At 38.0% G+C, this 19,997-nt stretch overlaps 1 protein-coding gene across 2 annotated transcripts; it reads left to right on the forward strand.

The window, feature by feature from the left end:
- Positions 1–10: 10 nt before the first annotated feature.
- LOC132096456 (E3 ubiquitin-protein ligase RNF31-like) lies at positions 11–17,097 on the forward strand. Of its 2 annotated transcripts, none has more exons than XM_059501825.1 (24): positions 11–121; positions 837–1,036; positions 2,017–2,163; positions 2,244–2,399; positions 2,492–2,548; positions 3,114–3,267; positions 3,376–3,535; positions 3,619–3,764; positions 3,926–4,068; positions 4,649–4,879; positions 4,968–5,282; positions 7,919–8,104; positions 8,372–8,578; positions 8,874–9,047; positions 9,216–9,314; positions 9,482–9,571; positions 9,828–9,942; positions 13,893–14,005; positions 14,197–14,307; positions 14,464–14,512; positions 15,188–15,284; positions 16,190–16,355; positions 16,447–16,941; positions 16,980–17,097. In XM_059501825.1, the coding sequence occupies exons 2-23, from the start codon at positions 839–841 to the stop codon at positions 16,495–16,497; spliced, it is 3,165 nt and encodes a 1,054-aa protein (XP_059357808.1). In that variant the 5' UTR covers positions 11–121; positions 837–838; the 3' UTR covers positions 16,498–16,941; positions 16,980–17,097. The 2 variants fall into 2 exon arrangements, with proteins under 2 accessions (XP_059357808.1, XP_059357809.1); XM_059501826.1 differs by having other exon boundaries at positions 3,478–3,535.
- The last annotated feature ends 2,900 nt before the right edge of the window (positions 17,098–19,997 follow it).

Raw genomic sequence — 19,997 nt, forward strand, 5'->3', positions numbered from 1 at the left:
AACAATTGTTTTTTAATGAAATGCAGTTGGTGCTTCCTCACAGCGCCTCTATGCGGGTAGATGTAAATGTTTCAGTTTCACGTATGAGTGAGTAAGAGCGCTGCTCCTCTGTCAATAAGCGGTGAGTATGTTTATATTGATCGACAGCTCATAAAATAATTCAGACAGTTGACTTGACTTAAAGTATTAACAGAGACACATCTAGACATTTCTTTGTAATGTCGCTTACCAGTGTTTTGATAATAACCCCTATGTGTTAGCCTGCTAGCGTATTGGTATTCAGTCACAGCGAGCGAGTTTAAAAAAAACTAGGGGTTTAACGTTAATTTGAGTATGTAAACACGTATGTGTGTTACAGGTTACAAGTTAGACAAGTAACAACGAAGACCGTAAAGCATCAGTTTATCTAGAAATGTATATTTAATTTTAAAGAAAGAAGTAGCTAACTAGCTTCAAGTTGTTATGGTTTCACTTTCCATTCACAAGGCAGCTAACGTTAGCGTAGTAGCTAACATGAATATACCTTAAAACATCGATATAGGTTATTTAAAGGATTTGACAGTCATGCATATCTATAGAATCTTAACAATGAGAGCAAATAAATGAGAAAATGACTCTGCATGTTTGACAAGTGAATTAGCAGACGTGTTGTTGACTCTTGTTAATGCTTCAAACATAATAAATCAGTAAGCTAACTTGTCTAATAACGCTAAACTGTAAACCCAACTAAAGTGTAGTTAGTTTGTTTTCCAATGTTTTGGCATGATTAAAACAATGATCTCGGTTCAGGCACTGTGTGTTTTAAACGTAAAGCTTTCAAAAACTTTCACTTTCAGCTATGGCCTCTCTCAGTGATCAGCTGGAGGAGCAGAGGGTGAATGCGGAAGCCAGCTTGTCTACTCCAGGTTCTGCCCAGGAGATCAGGGCACAGGTGGCAGCCATGGCCGACATCCCCCTCCCGCCCTCCAGCAAATATCGCTACATTGCTGCTGAAAACATGCTGACGGAGAACAGTAGTGGGCATAACATGAAGGAGGTGAGAGCTGGTATAATGATTCATTTTCCCTCAGCAGTCCAAAGAGTGTATGATGGCACAACAGGAAGCAAACTTTTGACCTTTTGATGATCTGACCATTTGCACGTAGTTACCGCATGCAAGGCCATGACCTATGTCTCAATGATTGGGGCGACCAAGGTAGTAGAAATAGATATTTTTATTCAAATAAATTTAATATTTGTAGGATTTGAAGGAATAAACATAATTAAAGAAAGCAGTAAAAGCAGAAATAACAGTAAAACTATTTGCAAATAAAAATTGTATTTTAAAATATGCACACATTCGCTCTTAATCATACACGTAATGTGCCAAAAATGGCTTGGTTGTTGTTTCTTTTCACATTATACTCAATTATGAAATACATAAGTCACTTAAATGGTTAAAAATGACAAAAAAATTTGAGTAGCAACAATGGATATTATTTTGTGTCATAAAAAAGTTGTCAAATATTAAATGTGAAGCTACTTTTGTATCTTACCTTGCAGCCTTTCACTGTAAAAACTCTAGCATCTTGTTTGGGTTTTGTCTTTGATTTGATTGGCCATGCCAGTCACTTTGACATTGATGAGTGCTGTTAGACTGCTTAGGCATACCTGCCTAAAATATATCTTTAACATTTTAGTAGGATTTACAACAAATAAAGTGATATGCAATAGAGTGCACTGCAGCAGAGAAGCTGGCCTGACCGTATATATTGGGAATGAATGGTTTACACTGACCATGTGAATGACTGACATAAAGCGCATAATAATACATAGCACTGGCTAATCTGTCACATCTGTCTGAGATGTTTCGTAAGAATTTGTTCTGTTTCCACTCATTTGTATGCACATGAATGTTAAGTTCCAAAAAAGTTCAAAAGTCCTAGTTCACTTTTACCAACTGTTGTTGTTTCTGGGCTGTTATGTATTGTTCTTCAGACTATTCTGTTGTACATTAATATCTTCTGATCTTTTTAGACCATTAGCCTGCTGCAGAAACTTTCCACTGCTCTTAACATCTTGGAGAAGTATGGCTCAAATCTTACCAATCCCAACAGGCCAAAGTACTGGCGTACAGTAAAATACAACAACCCAGTCTTCAGGACCACTGTAGACTCAATTCAGGTGTGTGGTGGATGAGATTGAGGCTTTTTGTATGAACCATACCAAATACCTGATTACTATTGTTTATCTTTGTCTTTCAGGGTGGCAGAGCAGTACTCAACCTGTACGGCTACACCAATCAGCAGCAAGATGGCTTGAGCTTTCCTGATGATGTTGCCCAGCCGGATGTTGGGAACGTGGCGTCTGTGACTCTTGAGGTCATGTGCCTCCGAATGGAGCTGGACATGCTAATCAAGGTCTGAGCCTGTAAAGTACAAGCAGTCAATGGTTTTTTTTTTTTTTTCACAAAGAACATTAAGCTCACATAGAATCTGTTCCTTTTCTGTAGGGTACCCATCCTCATCCAGAGTTTTTTGAAAGACTTATTCCCTCCCTCACTGTGCAGGTACAATTATTTTTATTTTATTTTTTTACAATTCTACACCCAATTAAATGTGGCTGATCACTTATTTGGTTATAAACTAATTTCTTGTCCATCCATGCACTTTTTTCAACATCAGAATTGTAGATCGATATATACACTACCATTCAAAAGTTTTGGTTTTTCAATAAGATTTTTTTTAAGAAATGAGCACTTCTATTCAGCAAGGGTACATGAATTTGATCCAAAGTGACCATAAGGACAATTATGATGTTACAAAAGAAATATAAAAAATATGAATAAAAATGTTTTGCAGTCTCCACATAAAAATCTGCATATTAGAATAACTTCTGAAAGATCATGTGATCACATGACTCCTGAAAATTCAGCTTTGCCGTCACTTGAATAAATTATGTTTTAAAATCTAATAAAATAAAAACACTTTTTAAATGGTAATAAATGTTACTGTATATTTGATAAATAAATGCATCCTTGGTGGACATAAGAACTTGTGAATGGTAGTGTATAAGTTAAAAAGTGCTCCTATCAGCTTTGTTGCACGATACTTGAATACAGTGTCCATATACAGGATGAGGAAATCTGCACAGATGCAGCTCCCTTCTCTCCTACTGAAAGACCATGGGAAAAACAATCTCTCTCACCTGCATCGACTCCTTCTCAGCCTAAATCTCCTTTCAGTCCAGCGCTCTCTCTTTCTTCTCTAGTGCCCTCTAAACACACAGGTAAGCATGTCACAATATACCAACCCTGGCTTTCCATTTAAAGAATATATTTAATTGTGAGTTTCCACTTTTATCATTTCTCATCTATTCCGTTCAATTTCTCTGCAGTGAACTGCACCATATGTGGTATCTTTCCGGTGTCTGCTCACTGTCCCACCTGTACTCAGCGGCTGTGCACAGAATGTGACCAGCTGTATCACTCCCATTCAGGACGTTCCACACACATTAGGATTCCTGTGACTTCCTCAAAAGCCACGAAACGGCTCAGGTTAGCACTGTTATCATTTTAAACGTTGAGAGATTATATTTGTGTAGAGGATTTGACTGCATGTCTTTATTTCTTTTTTTTAGCTCATCATTGTCAACATGGCAGTGTTCATACTGCACTACAGTAAATACAATGCAGCAGGTTTTGTGTGAAACCTGTGATCGACCCCGCTTGTCATCTGCTGCTCCATCTCTACAGGAAGAGCAATCGCAGCCCTCTACGATATCTGGTTAGTCAATACATCCTTTTTTTCCCTAGTTTACTCTCACTTTTTCAACACTAAATGGGCTGTCAGACCTTTTTGACCTTTTAAAATGTCAGGTTGGTAATCGAGCATGACAAATAAACATCTAAATGCTGTTTTTTATGTCCATCACTTTCTTCAATTAGAGTGGCAATGTAAAAGCTGCACTGTGGTGAATGCAGGCAGCAGCATTCTGTGTGAGGTGTGTGAGCGCCCTCGTCTGGCCACCAGACCCCCTGTCGCACCCTCACGCCCGACCCCCACTGCTGCAGGACTAATGGACAGCCAGGTGCCACCATTCACTACATTCCATATGCAGTTTTCTGAAAGATAGTTTTGTTTATTGATAGATTTTAAAGGTGAAATGTATAATTTCTGTGCCAGTACGTCAAATCAAGTGACCTGTATTTGTATAGCCCTATATATAATACAGATTTCAAAGCAGTTTCATAGTAATAGAATAACAGAATCAGTTATGCAAAATTCTTTAAATATGAGATAAAATTCTGCTGTAAAGCAGCTCTAAAGATCAGCCTGTGCTCAGAATGCTGACTGTTTCTATAGTAACCGGGACTTCTAACAGCAGCTGAAGTGACGTGATGAATTTAGCGATTAGCAATTAGCTCTTTTTCTCAGAAGGCGGGGCTTCATTCGATGGAGCGGCCATATTGAGCATTGTATTTTTTCCCATTCAAAACTATGAGTGACACGGGTTAGGTATTCTATAGGCTTTGGTGAGACACATAATCTGTTTAACATTCATTAACTGATGAGCATGTTCTGATTTGTCATTGCAAATGAAATGAGTCTCTTGCTGAGTTTTATCCTGAATTTAGGTTTACTTCTCCTATTTTTCTTATGTCATTCAGTGGGTTTGCCAGTTTTGTACGTACGTCAACAAAACACCAGCACCTGCATGCGAAATGTGTTTTTTGAGATCAGAGCCTGCTCAATCACCCTCTAAGCCCCTCCCACTCTCACCAGTCAAGGACGTTACACCGCTTCCAGCCCCACCTAAAGTCATTCCTATTGAGGACCCTGATTTGAAAAGGCAAAGATTGATGAGGGAAGAAGGGCTTAAACTCATTCAGCTCATTCGTGTAAGTCTGAAATTTTGTTGTTGTTTGGTGCCAGAGTATTGTCCTCCGAAGTTTACAAGCTTCCTCATTGTCTCTGTCCTTTTCTCAGGAGGGAGAGAAGAAAGGAGTGAGCCCGGAAGAGGTTTACACCAGCATGTGTGTGTCGGGAAACAGTAATGTAATGCCGTATGACTGGCTGAAAGCAGAGCTACCTCATGTGCTTGATGAGATCTGTGTGATGGCTGCATCCTGTCAGCAAGAACCCAACGCACAATCAAACTGTTCAGGGGGGAACAATGGCCAGGATGGACAAAAGAGCAATGCTGTTCCCCTGTCCAGAGCAGAAGCCAAACAGGCCTGGCTGGCAGCAGGGGGAGATAATGAGAAGGCTGTCAGGCAGGCTCTCAGACACCGTAGAGTTAAAGTGAGTCAAGTCTGTCTTTGTGCATCCAATCATAGTGATACTGATACTGATTGATCATGTATAGCTTTAAATATGGGGAATTGATTTGGGTTTCTAGACCTTTTAGAATAGTCAGTGGTGTAACAGTTTAATTTGCAGAAACTCTAAGGCAAGCTGTGTTTTAAAATGTTATAATGCTTAACAGATCAGTTGTCTTTTATACTTATAGGTATCTATTTAGATATATATGTAAGGTTTTATTTATAGTTTCCACTGATATAGTTTTCTTCATTAAAGGGTTTGTTCACCCGAGAATTAAAATGCATCCATCTTCTACTCACCCTCGAAGCATCTTAGGTATGTGACTCTCTTCTTTCAGAATAATCCAATCGGAGTTCTATAAAAAATTGTCCTTGCTCTTCCAAGTATTTAAATGGCGGTAAGCCGGTGTTTGTTGTCAACAGTTCAGAAGACGTGAAATAAAGTGCACGCATTTGTAATAGAACGTCCCTCACACAGCTCAGGGGTGAATAAAGGGGGTGAATAAAGGCCCCCTGTAGCGAATCCATGCATTTTTGTAAGGTAAATATCCAGATTTCAAACATAACACTTTTTTTGCTGCCGGATGTCATTGTTCGTCTGCGCTGAATGGTTAATGACGAGCGATAAAGAGAGAACAAAACAAAACGATGGTCACGAATTAGAAGCACAAAACATCAGAGGATTTTGAAATAAGCCAAGAGGAGACTGGTTTTCCTTTGCTCCTACATTTCCCAGAGCTGCGCGCACGATGTATACGTCTTCCATCTTCTGCCTGCACATCTTCCGCGACCCACAGTCAGCAGATGTTAGAAAAAAAAAGTGTTTATTATAAGGGTTGGGTACCGAAACCCGGTACCAATATGGCACCGGTACCTATGGAACCTCGAACCGAAACTGAACGCAGATTACGGTGCCTCATTTCGGTGCCTCTTAAATGGCTGAGCGATCGATTCAAATATTTGTCCTGGTTCTCCGAAATGTACACAAGAAGCATGGGCGTCGCTAGGCTTTTTTAGTGGGGCTATAGCATTTAGCTCCATAAACTGTACACAAATTTGCGATAGCTCAGAGTCAGTCCGCTTATTTCACATGAAAACGGCGGCAGACCTGTCTCTGTCTCCTCTCCATCTTTCAGCGCGCTCTTCAATCCGCAGATCCCGGCAGAGCAGCGCGAGCATACTCAAACACAAACAGAGGACACAAGGTGTGTGTTTATCGATAGATTGTTAGAATATCCGTATCTGTGCAGTTCTTTGTCATATATACAGTTTACAAAAGGTCACGAGGGAGCAATCGGTTTCCCATCTACTGTAAAGTTTTCGCAGTTCACCGCTCATCACACCACAGCTGTTTCCTCCAGCGACAATCTAGCCTTAACACATATTAACGCATACTTGAATTGCACTTATTTAAATATACTTAATTTAATTATACAAACTTTATACATACACTACTATGCAAAAGTCTTAGTCTTAGGCAGTCTGTTGTCAGACTGCTTGTGCATTCAACAATCTCACTAGATTATTATTAAAATTAATGGCAAAATGAATGTTTGGAAATGTAAACTGATATTTCCTACTGACATACTACAGCAAAAGATATAAATAACTGGCTTAAAAGCCTTTTTTGGGGTGAAAATACTAACGTGCATCAGACTTTTGCACAGTACTGTACTTTACAAACGACTTTGTTGCTACTTTATAAAGAATGACCATACAGTCATTCACAGAACTGATTAAAGACAGTTACAGACAGCAATCATTTTAACTAAATATTAGTGATTGACAGATACAGTAGAAACATTATGTGTGCTTTTCTATTAAACAATGATCCAGCTCATGAAATACATTTATTAGCCTTAGAGTAAGGGAAGCTTGGGAAATGAGACGTCCAAGGAGCATGTGAATGCTATGGATTTATTTTAAATCTTTTTAATGTTATTATTTATTTATTTTTATAGAGGTAGCGATTCAGGCACCGGTACTGTTTTAAAAGTATCTAAATGGCACCGATATCGAATAAAACCCAATCGATACCCAGCCCTATTTATTATGTTTGAAATCTTGATATTTATCTTACAAAAACGCATGGATTCACTACAGGGGGCCTTTATTCACCCCTGAGCTGTGTGAGGGACGTTTTATTACAGATGCGCGCACTTTATTTCACATCTTCTGAACTGTCGACAACAAACACTCGCTTAGCCCCATTGAAATACTTGGAAGAGCAAGGACAATTTTTTAATACAACTCCGATTGGATTATTCTGAAAGAAGAGAGTCACATACCTAGGATGCTTCGAGGGTGAGTAGAACATGGATGAATTTAAATTTTGGGGTGAACAAACCCTTTAAGCATGCTCATTTGCCTTATTGTTATATTTGGATTACTTTCATCATCATCAAACACTCACTTTAAGTTAATCTTTATAATCACTAATAATTTAATAACATTGTTTAATGTCATTTTTAGTTTTTAATATATTTATACAAAGTAATAGAGAATTTTAACATTGGCTGTACCATGAAAATAATTATCAGCTTATCCGTTTCGTCCAGAATTGTAATACAGGTGCATTCCTGGTAAATGTGACATTTTGTCTGTTTTGTTTTTTAGGTAAAAGAGCTTGGCTCTCTGGGATTTAATGATGTGACCCGCTGTGAAGAAGCCCTGCGGCAGAGTGGAGGGGATGTGAGGGGGGCTCTTGTTCAGCTGCAGCGCCCTTTACTGGAGCCATTCCATCAGCGCATGTGGAGCGATGAACCAGAGCCCCCTATCGACATCAACCATCCAGATAAACAGGTGACTGGCCTTTTACTTTAATGGAGCTTCACTGAGACACTGCATTGCTTTCTTACCACTAGATGCGGGAAACCGTTTTTACAAAACAACAAAACAAAATCTGTATTATCTTTTGTGTGATGTGTGTGTGTGTGTATATGTGTGTATATATATATATATATATATATATATATATATAATATGATATGATGTTAAAAATTTTTTAAAGTGGTCAAAATGTTATGTTATTAAAAATGGCTTATTTACTTATTCTTTGTCTGTGTTCAGCATGTTTGCCGTAGGCTGCTGGCAGTGTTTGATCTGCCCAGCTGGGGGCGCTGTGAGCTGGTTCTGTCAATGCTGCAAGACCCTACAGCCACATACACACTGGAGGATGTGGTTCAGGCCGTGCGTGAATCACCTGACCGGGACTTCATTCGCCGTGTGCTGAATAAGGATTGCCCCATCTGCCTGTCAGTTTTTCCCCACAGCAAGGTACTTTGCCTCAGCTCCTTCTCTGTAATTTGCTCCAAATCTTGCACTTTGTACATCAGCATGCCCTTACCTTTAGGCTCATGAACATCATTTATTCACCATTCCAAAACCTGTACTTTCTTTCTTCTGTGGAACACAAAACAAAACAATAATATGGTAGACAAACAGTTTTGGTTCCCATTGAATTATATTGTAATACTTGCCCATGAAATGAAAGTAAACAGGAATAATAATGTATGGGTGTGAAAGTACCTTACATTAAGTCAGGACTATTTTTTTGGTGTGTCTTTCTTAGATGCGGTCTTTGACATCATGCCAGTGCTCTGTGTGCTGTGGATGTTTCAAGCAGCATTTCACCATAGCGGTGAGGGACAAGCACATCAGAGACATGGTGTGTCCTGTCTGCACAGAGCCTGACATCAATGACCCTGAGCACCTGAACAGCTACTTTTCCACTCTGGACATACAGGTACTGCAAGAGAGAAAAAATAAATAAATAAAAAAATAAGGATGGTCAGTGCAATACTGAGCCTTAACACAGCAGCATTATAACTAGGCTTCAGACTTCTCACTGTGATAAAACGATTGTGTGTGTGTGTGTGTGTGTGTGTGTGTGTGTGTGTGTGTGTCTGAACAGCTAAGGGATTGTCTTGAACCGGATGTGTACGATCTTTTCCACAAGAAGCTGACTGAGCAGGCTCTAATCAAGGACCCAAAGTTCCTCTGGTGCAGCCATGTGAGTAACACTGACTCCTTGCACTTCCTCACTGTTCACTTGTTCTCAGAGGCAGCTGTAGTCTCATTCAAGTGCGTTTTACAGTGAAATGAAAAGAGGTGCATGATGTGAGTTGTCTTCATGTTTTCGTCTCGTGCATCTCTTTCACTCTCCTCTCATTTTCACAGTGCTCATATGGCTTCATCTATGATGGCGATCAACTCAAGGTCACCTGTATGCAGTGCAGGAAAAGCTTCTGTGCTCAATGCAAAAAAACGGTATGAATGCAAGAAACCAATATGTTGGGGAGTAATTAAAAGGACTGAAACGAACAATTCACCTGTGTTTTTTCATAGAATGACAGTAGTCAGTAGCTATAAAAAATAGTTTTGCAAATGCAATAACACATTATTTATCAATAAATCAAAAACATGCTCTCATATGTATGTGTAATGACAAAACTGAACAAATACTTACAATATATTGTATTATGGAAGTTAACGTTTTAGTCTTTCTGTCTGCCTCTCTTTGCAGTGGGAAGCGCAGCATATGGGGCTCTCGTGTGAGCAGTTCCAGCAGTGGAAGCGAGAGAATGACCCCGAGTACCAAAAGCAGGGTTTGGCCGGATATCTTCGGGACAATGGGATCAGTGAGTCACCTTTTAATCTGCTCTAGAAGCCTGTCGGACCTGTGCTTTCACTCTTCTAATCCACATATACTCACAGCTAACAGTACTGCTGCCATCACCACCCCTGCCACATTCTGACTGCCAGAATAGATCTGAGCAGAGTTAACTTGAAGAAACATGTTGCCTGCTCATACAGTCTGTTTGTTTTTGTTTTGTTTGGTCCAGTGGTGAAGGAAAACCAAATCAAATATTAATGTTGGGTATTTTTCACTTGCAGGCATTTTTATTCTGACTTGTTCACACTTCATGAGAGAGAGAGAGTTACTGATTGCTCAGTTGTTTTTAAAGTAGCGTTTCACTTAAGACTTTTTCTCTCCCTCTCTGTTGTTCTGAATCCATCCTTCTGGCTTGCTTTTTATCTGTATATCTATCCTTCGGTCTATACATCAGAAGAAAATTTTCCTGATTCAGTATGATGAAATATTAAATACAAAGTTCTGTAGATATCTATCTATCTATCTATCTATCTATCTATCTATCTATCTATCTATCTATCTATCTATCTATCTATCTATCTATTTATCGTCAGTAATACAGATGGGTATGCAGCATGTTAATTGTGACAAATCAAGATATGAAAGGTCAGAAATAGAAAAGATGTTCTTACTGCCTTATTAAGATTGAGTTCAGTACACACTCATTCTAAGTTTGAATAAGGAGTTTTAAGAATTTGACCACTGCTTTTAATATACTGTTATAAGTGTATACAGTGCCTTGTGAAAGCATTCAAACCCCTTCAACTGCTTTAGATTACTTTTTCACCACATCAGTCTATGCTCCATACACCATAATGACAAAGCAAATAACAGGTTTTTAACATCTTTGCATATTTATTAAAGATAAAAAAAATGTAAATGATCCCATTGCATAAGTATTCATACCCTTATCTGGGACAGTTGAAATTTTAGCTCAGGGGCATTCATTTTCTTTTGTAAATGTTACCACATTTTGAGTGAAGTTAGTCTGTGGCAAATTCAATTGAATGGGTATGATTTGGAAAGGCACGCATGTCTTAAAAGAGGTCTTACAGCTGAAAATGCATATTAGAGTAAAAAACCAAGCCCTGAGGTCAAGAAAAATTAAAATAAAACCTGCTTGTAGAGCTCAGACACAGGATTGCATCAAACCACACATCTGGGAAAGAGTTCAGAAAAAACTCTGCTGCATTGAATGTCCACCTAAGCATGTAGCTTCCATTATCCATAATGGAAATTGTTTGGAACAACCACAACTCTTCCTAGAGCTGGCCTCCTGGGCAAACTGAGCAAATGATGGAGAAGGGCTTTGGTTAGTGTGGTGACCAAGAACCTGATAGTCACTCTAGTTGAGCTCCATGATCATATGTGGATATAAGAGAAACCTACAGAAGGACAAAGATCATTGCCAAACTCTGCCGGTCTGGGCTTTATGTCGGTGTGGCCAAACTCAATCCTTTCCAAAGGTTAAGACACATGAAAACACGCTTGGAATTGATTAAAAAAGCACTTAAAGGACCCTTAGACTCTGAGAAACAAGATTCTCTGGTCTGATGAAGATCAATTCCAAGCGTCATGTTAGAAGTAAACCAGGCATTGCTCATCACCTGCACAGTACCATCCCAAAAATAAAGTGTGCTGGTAGCTTCTGTGCGAGCCAGGGCTTAAAACGGGCCAAGCGGGGCTAATAGCCTCGGGCTAGCAGCACCGAGGCCAGAATAGCGCAGGGTTTCCACAGTCGAGTCTGAAGCTCCGCTGCGCATCACTAAAACACGCCCTTTACACACCTTTCAGAACAACGCCATGCAACCTCATCCTTTCACCAACAAAGAAGTTATCAAAACTAAGAAATAAGTCACTGGAACATGCGCGATCACAAAACAAACATGATAAAAGCGGCTGTTTGTTTGCATGCTTTGTTAAATATCCAATTTCAAAAGAATCAGTGTTTTACTATAGAATAAGGGATACATTGAACATAATGAATTAATTTATCAGGCCTCAAAATTAATCACACAGAAATAAATGTATTTCTATTTTATTTATTTATTTTAAACGCTTATGAAAGTAGCCTGCTTATTCAGTCGAGTCTGTTTGTTTATTTGTAGCCACACCTATCCGTCACATTTAGAATGAATGATATTATCTCTATTTTTATAAAAGCTCCTGAACAACAACAACAAAAAACATTATATTTTTATGATAGGCTACGTGGAGCTAAACTCTCGAGACGAGACAATAATATAAGTTACTAAATAAGCACGATTTTGATAGAGAATAAGAAGCTAACGTCTGATTTCTTCAAGCGGTCATATTTACCATGTTTACTATGGTAATGTTTAGTGTGCATAGTCTTTTACATCGCTTATAAATATTTCTGCCTTGTTTAGGGATTATAGTCCACATCATTTCAAACACTCGCTTCTGAGTAAGAGTGAAATTTTTTGTTTTTTTATAACCCTTATGAACTCTCCCCCTTAAGACTTATTTTAAAAGGTCTTTTATGTTGGAGTTATCTTTCTGAAATTATCCGCGCTGACACTCTCCAGATGCGGAGAAACTCCGCCTTTGTTCATAACCACTCCTCTAGCCCCAGCTGGCCCGCTTTGGCCCAAGGTTTTCGTCGGGCCAAAAAACCCTGGGCGTTGGCCCAGAGGAAGCCCCGACAAGGCACAATCAAGCCCCGGAAGTGACAGTGGAAACGCGACTGGCCCTGGAACGCACTAGCACGCCCGCTTTAAGCTCGACAGTGGAAACACGGCTAATGTCCTTGAGTGGCCCAGGCACAGCCTGAGCTTGAACCCAATCAAAAAGGAAACCTGGAGAAACCTGAAAATGTGCGTCTGCCCCCATCCAACCTGACAAAGCTTAAGAGGTGAGGTGAAGATTGGCAAATAATTGCCAAATGTTGATGTGCCTAGCTTAACGCATCATACTCAAAGATTTGAGGTTGTAAAGTTGGTTTAGCTAAATAGCTAAAGTTGAATACTTATGCAATGTACTTACATTACTTAAATTTACAATTTGCTTTGCCATTATGGTGTATGGAGTATAGATTAATGTGGAATAAAAAGTAATTTAAAGCAGTTTAACATAAGTCTGCAACATATCAAAATGAATACTTTTGCAAGGCACTGCAAATTCATAAAATGGATGAATACAAAAATAATAATAATTGTACCTGTCATTTATGGGTATCAAGTTGTGTAGTCAGTAAGTGAATACAAAAATGAAATGTGTGTGATATATATAAGATGTTGATGTGTTAGAAGCAGTTAAAATGGACACGCGTAAGGATTTGAGCGAGTTTGACAATGGCCAAATTGTGATGGCTAGACAACTGGGTCAGAGCATTTCAAAAACTCAGATTTAGGGAACTTGTCCTTTATTTTCCTCATATTTATAACCCTGTGTGTGGCTGGAAATGTGTAAATTCATGGCTGGAAAATATCATGCTCATAGTCACCCTGGTGTGGTAAAAATGTAAATATGAATGGGAATATACTTCCGAGATGTTTTACTCATAAGAATTTCTAGGGATGCCAATAATTGTGGCCAACATGCATTGAAGAAAAAAAAAATTTTCATTGTGAGATTTTCTCCCCACTTTCAATTGGTATACTTTTCTTAACGGCTAGAATATTTTTTTTTATGAATGATTAGAAAGTTAAACAAAGGGTGGCAATATTAGTGAAGGGTGGTATACATACTGTATGTATTTGTTAACGGTTACTGGAAAAATATACTGAAATCTTAGATTTACCTGAATTTTCAATGTGATTTGATTGTCATGACAATAGACAAACACAATCTGTGTGATTTATGCAAATTATGTTTCATGTTTTTATCAAACGCAATGTAAACACCCAGTGTACAGTGTGAAAAAATAGTCACACATCCCATTCTTTCTGTCATGCAGTGTTTTCTGTCTTGTAGCTTGCCCTAACTGCAGGTTCCAGTATGCTCTGGCCAAGGGCGGCTGTATGCACTTCAGTTGTTCTCAGTGCAGGTATCAGTTCTGCAGTGGATGTAACAACCCCTTCCACACAGTGAGTTCCTGTTGTCTTAGGATTGTTTGTGCCTATTTGTAGCTCGATGTGCATGTTATACTGCGCTGTACGTGACTTTGATATTCAGCTTGAAGCCAGCTATGGCTGGGCTATAAGTAGAAGCCTTCTCTGGAGCACTGTTTCTTCCCTCCTTTTTATTCATTCTCTTTCCCTCACACTCTTGCTCACAGACGTGTGCAGTGAACCAGTGTACTGTGACAGGTCTGCATGCCCATCACCCCAGAGACTGCCTCTTCTACCTCCGAGACTGGGAGCCTGCCAGGCTTCAGGCCTTACTGCAGGTACACATACACTCTCGATTTAACACAAGCACACACATTTCCTCCTACACATTCACACGCACAGCACTCGTGTGCCACGGTTGGTTGTGAAATATCACTTCTCATCTCCACTGTTTTATTTTGGATACTTGTTTGAACGTCATTTTGTTTCCTCAGAAAAAGGGGGTGAACTACAATACTGACACCGCACCAGGAGCACAGACTGGTACGTCTTTATTTGTAAGGTTTATACTTTTGGTTTGTTCTAAAGGCCTGTTCACTCAAAGAATGGTAACTTTATTAGCATCCATACCAGCGTGTGAAAATGTTCTGTTTATTGTAAGCGTATACTGAAGTTGTTGTCTGTCGCTTTAAATGCTTGAGCTTGGGTGGATTTTGATTGGCTGTTAATGTTTTTATCGTTCCTCTGCTGGAAAAATAAATGTTCTGAATGTGATTCCCGTTACTGTTATAGCTGTGGTGTGGACTTTGTGTGAGTGGTCCTTAACTCTGTGGCCTTATTTCATTCCGTCTTATCTACCCCAGTACTTCTGTAATCTTTTTGTCTGTGTCTGTCTCTTCATCTAATTTGTCCGTCTCTGTCTTAAAGTCTAGTTTGCTTCAAATTTCACTCTTTATCTCAACTGCCTAGTGGAGCAAAATTGGTTTTACTGTAATGAAAGCCTAAAAGCTGGACATCATAAAGCAAAGCACTGTTTTCTGACTAAACGGCCATCCAATTACCGCTTCTCAGGCCGAGGCTATATTTGTACCATGAAATCGTAGTCAAACACACACATACACCTACTCCTTACAGCTTTATTTCACACTCTGTTCCAATTATTTTACTGAAAATGTCTTCCTGGAAAACTGCATCCTCGCTGTGGTGTTTTTGCGTCAGGTGTGTGCGGAGTGAGCGAGCAGAAAGATGAAGGGACTCGTCAAACCGATTCGCCATGTGGGGCTCAGACTCAGCCGGGCCAGGCGGGACTCTGCGAGTGAGTGAAATCATCGTTACCATGTTGTCTGCTCCTTGTACACTCTTAAAAATAAAACTTCTTTATTGTTATCTATGGTTTAAAGGGGTCGTGAAGTTTTATATCAAGACCTTTTTTTAAGCCCCTCAACTGAACACCCTGTTTGAATAGGCATGGTGGATTGTAGACTTGGATGTAAATGTAGACCCAGACCCAGAGTTGATGTGGTTAAACGGTAAAAAAGGTTATTTTAGTAACTGAAAATCAGTAACAATACAGAAACATGCTGAAGAAAGGACCACACTTTTCATTTTGAACTGGGTTACATAATTTTTTGGCAGTACCATAAACTTTATCAATGTGATTCATTTTTTTCAAGTAAAAAAACTCAAGATAGGCTATAAATGTATTTCAGCATCACCACCACTAAGCTTCTGACAACTCTTCAGTATTTTAATCTACAAATTTAAGTTGGAATAGTTTTGCAGGATCACTAGTATATTCTCAATGAGGCTGTAAAAGCGGACTACTGAGTATGAGTTTTCCTGGTCAGTATTTCAAAAAAATCAGCAGTGCAGAAATAAATTTTTAGTACTCCTTTCTGCAGCACCCTGTAACATATAGGCTCTCTCGAATGTTTAAATACTTGGAATATTTCAATGCTAATATGCAGTATAGTTTTTAAATTGCCACATTGTGAGTAAACAAATTGTTATACCGTTAAAATTGTGACTGCAGTACGCTTTAGTCTTAAGCGGGATTATAGAGACATTGACAAAAATGGCTAAATGCAGTGCAATGACCAAAGACATCTGTTGACGTTAAAAGAGAGTGAGAGAAAAAAAGTTTAAATAAAAGCCCGGTGTACTCAACAAGACCAAATTACTTTTTAGGTGTAAATAAAATGGTGTTTCTCTGTGTTCCAGGAAGCATTATCGAGAGTACCTGGTCAGCCTCATTAATGGGCATTCTATTGACCCCGCCCCCCTTTACGCTCTCGATGAGCTGACTGTGGCCTGCAGGAGATACCATGTTGATGTCAGACAGGGGGATGGAGAAGACGAGAGAGCACACTTTGCCAGACTGCTTAAGGTGGGTTGATACGGTCCTTTCTTCCATCATTAAGCATGACTTTTTTTTTTATACAGCTATCAAACTCTTTCTTTGCCTTTCACATCTGCAGAAACTCATGGATGACGTGCCTCTGGGTGACAAGGTCCCTCGCAAGAAGTGAAATCTTTTCTTTCTTTTCTTTTCTTCAGTGATCATTTAACCTGTACTATTTTAATTGTAGCTCTACTTTATGATAGGAGCTGTGAGGTCAACAGAATGTTAAACAGTGCTTCCCTGTTTCTTAATGTGATGTAGTTGCACTCATTTGCACAATACACACACTGGTGTAAGTTTTCCTTTTCATCTAAGGTTTTGTGATTGAAAATTCTTGCTTTTTAATCATGCTTTGATTTTAATCTCCCTCAAATAGCATTATAGCTGTGACTTGATCTAACAAAATAACCAACACTTTGACAGCTATTATGAAACCAGTTATGGTGTCTGTGAATACATATAGTCAAGTTTTTCATTAATTCAGTTTTAAATTTAAGCACCAAAAGTATAAAACAACAGCATTTTAAATGCATTTTATGGGTTAACCTTTCAGTTGATTGTACTTTAAGCTGTTCATATTCAGAGTTTATTTAACCAGAGTTAAATGAGAAACTAAGTCTGCAGAATGATAGGTGTCAAATGACATACAATCAAAGTTATAATGGCATGATGTTTTAAATGTGTATGTAAATGTATATATAAATAAGATTAAACATAATTTATAAAATGTTGACTCTAGTGTGTTTCAAAGAGCGCAAAATGGTCAAATATGGTTAAAAAGCAGTAAAACCACCAGTCATGTTGACATCACTCGATCAACATCTCAAATACATGTTCTCTATTACTTTTCCATCCAGTTGTATCAAGGTTGTCTCTGAGATCAGAGCACTTAGAACACATTGTTGCTCATCTCTGTATAAGTCTTAAAGCCATTTACAGTGGGGTTGTAGTCAGGGAAACCACTGATCAGATGCTATTTTTAGTCAGTGGACATTTGTGCAGCCAGATATTCCTGAATTTATGAATTTCATTTTTGAAGCGCATGATCAATGAAGAGCACGGTTTAAGCAGAAATTATAGGCACACATAATGAGAAAGTCAATGGATATTTTTAAGAGGTCATTATTCTAAGCAATGAGAATTAAATGCATTGTAAAGTTTTATGATGCTGACTGGTTACATGCAGTAGTTGAATTTATTATTATTTTTTTTTACTTTACACTATTTGTTCCCTTAAATATGCCATATCACTTTACTTATACAATATATAATACTCTACTTAGCTGTTGTTCACCAGTGTAAGGTTCTTCAGAAGCACACTTAACTGCTCAGCTGTGAAATATTGAGTTTCCTATCAGGATATAGGATATCCTAACAGCCAGCCACTTATCCTGCCCAAATGAGGGCAGTTTGCTGAACGACAAGGTAGAAGATATAACTGATGGAAAACACAACTGGAACAGTTGCCTTTGTGTGACAACGACTCTTCTGAGTGTTCTTGTATCTCACCAAACCTCGATAGCTACAATCCAAACTGAATTGTAGCTTCCGTGTAGATTGTTTTGTCCTGTTTTTCAGCATATTGATTGGCTCTGCAGAAAGCACTGACATAATAGAAAATGCATGATGGGATATGGTGATAGAGGAAACCCCATGAGGAGCAGAAGACAGACTGACACAAGTTCTGTGTGAGGGCACAGTAGTGAAAGAGAGGTCCATATTTATAAAAAAAGAAGACTTTATATATGTTTATTTTGAGACACATTTTAGCAAACACTTTACAATAAGGTCCAATTAGGTTGGCCTAATGTTAAGTTTTTCATTGTTAATGTGTGTTAACAAATGTAGTTAATAAACAGTGTTGGCTGTAACTACTTACATGTAACATTATGTGATTTGATTAAAAAAATTATGTAATTAATCTATTACAAAATGTTTAGTTAAATGGAAGTTACCTAAGAAAATGTTAACGATTACAAAAGGGGTTACATCTGAATGATTGAATTCTTTCCCAAATTGCACTCACTGCTTTAAAATATGAGACAACCCTTGCTGGAATTTAAGCATATTTGATAACGGTTTTATTTCCTATTTAATTTTACATATCGTCCCCTTGTAATTATAAGGTTCTATCTGACATTTTTGTCAAAATTGAGTTATTCCCATGTTGTTATTCTGTGACAACTTATTTACATTATGTGATATATATTTTTTATGTTGTATACATTATGGGATTTTTATTTAAAAAAACAATAAGGTTATATCTACACAGTCGAATGGAATGCAAAAACTTTGAAGCTCAATATCTTAAAAATACTCTGAATTTTGTTGTTGTTGTTGTTGTTTTCAAAGCATTATTAGATGCCAGTGTTTCCTGTAGCAATATGCAAGGATTTGATTTCAAAAACAGTATCATAACCATTAATGTATATTTTATGATTTTAAATCTGTATTAAGCCTCAGAGAACTCTAAGTAAGGTCTTATTTTGTGGTGACTATATACACATATACATATATATAAAATATTGTAGATTCATATAAAATATATTTATATATAATATAAATTATATAAGTATAAATATATACATGCAAATATGTTTTAAATACATATTTTGTATTTATACATTATAAATATACACAGTACACACACATATAGTATGTAAATATAATCTTTTATTTTGAATGCGATTAATGGCGATTTTTTTTTTTTTTGCAGCCATACAGCAATCAGTGTTGACTTGAGTACTACTGTAAAGTTAACCGTGCCTGCTTTAAAAATAAACAACATTTGTTGGAAATTTAGAAAAGTAATCAAATGCAGTCAGTTACATTTATAAAGTAATCGAAATGGTTATACTTATTCCTTTTAATCTATAACCTATTACATTTCCAAGGTAACCTTCCTTCCACCTACACTTTATTGTAAAGTGTTATTTGTCATGTTTTGATCATTTAACTTGGAAACAGAATCAATCAAGGAAGTTTAAAGGTTAAAATGCAACGATAAATGTAATCGTTACAATGCAACTATTTTACATCACATTGTCTGCGACTGAGGCCATAGTTCAGGGTTTTACACTGAATAAGCACACTTGTAGTGGCTTTTTCTTCACGATTACGACAGTTGTGGCAAACTGTGACGTGACGTCTAACTTGTTTTGACAGATGGCCTCTCTGGTGCGGGGACCTGTGTCTCAGGGGCTTTTGGGATAGATGAGGTTCTAGTCTGTAGCAGAGGAGGAAGAAGAAAGAAAGAGACAGAAATGCAGCCTAGCCCAGCTGGGTCTATGATTCCGCTGAAGTGTTTCCACATCTTTGACACTCTGAGCCACCTCTACCTTAGTGAAATGGAGCTAGTGTAATGTGCAGTCGCAAAATATCTTCATAATGAGCTCTATTGCTTATTTTCATGCAATTGCATTTTCTCATTTATTTGCATATTTCAATGTTTACATTCCTAATGCTCCCTTCACTGGTGTGTGTTGTTTTAAATATACTCTTATCTCCACTTTTCATGGACTAGTGGATAAAATCAAGCCATTTCCTCTACTGATTATCCAGTTTCACTTGAAAATATGTCTAATTATGGAAGTGAACCAACTTTTAAAAGGCTTTTTATGTTGACTA

This window comes from Carassius carassius, chromosome 20 (genome assembly GCF_963082965.1).
Source record: "Carassius carassius chromosome 20, fCarCar2.1, whole genome shotgun sequence".
In the NCBI taxonomy this organism is placed as follows: Eukaryota; Metazoa; Chordata; class Actinopteri; order Cypriniformes; family Cyprinidae; genus Carassius; species Carassius carassius.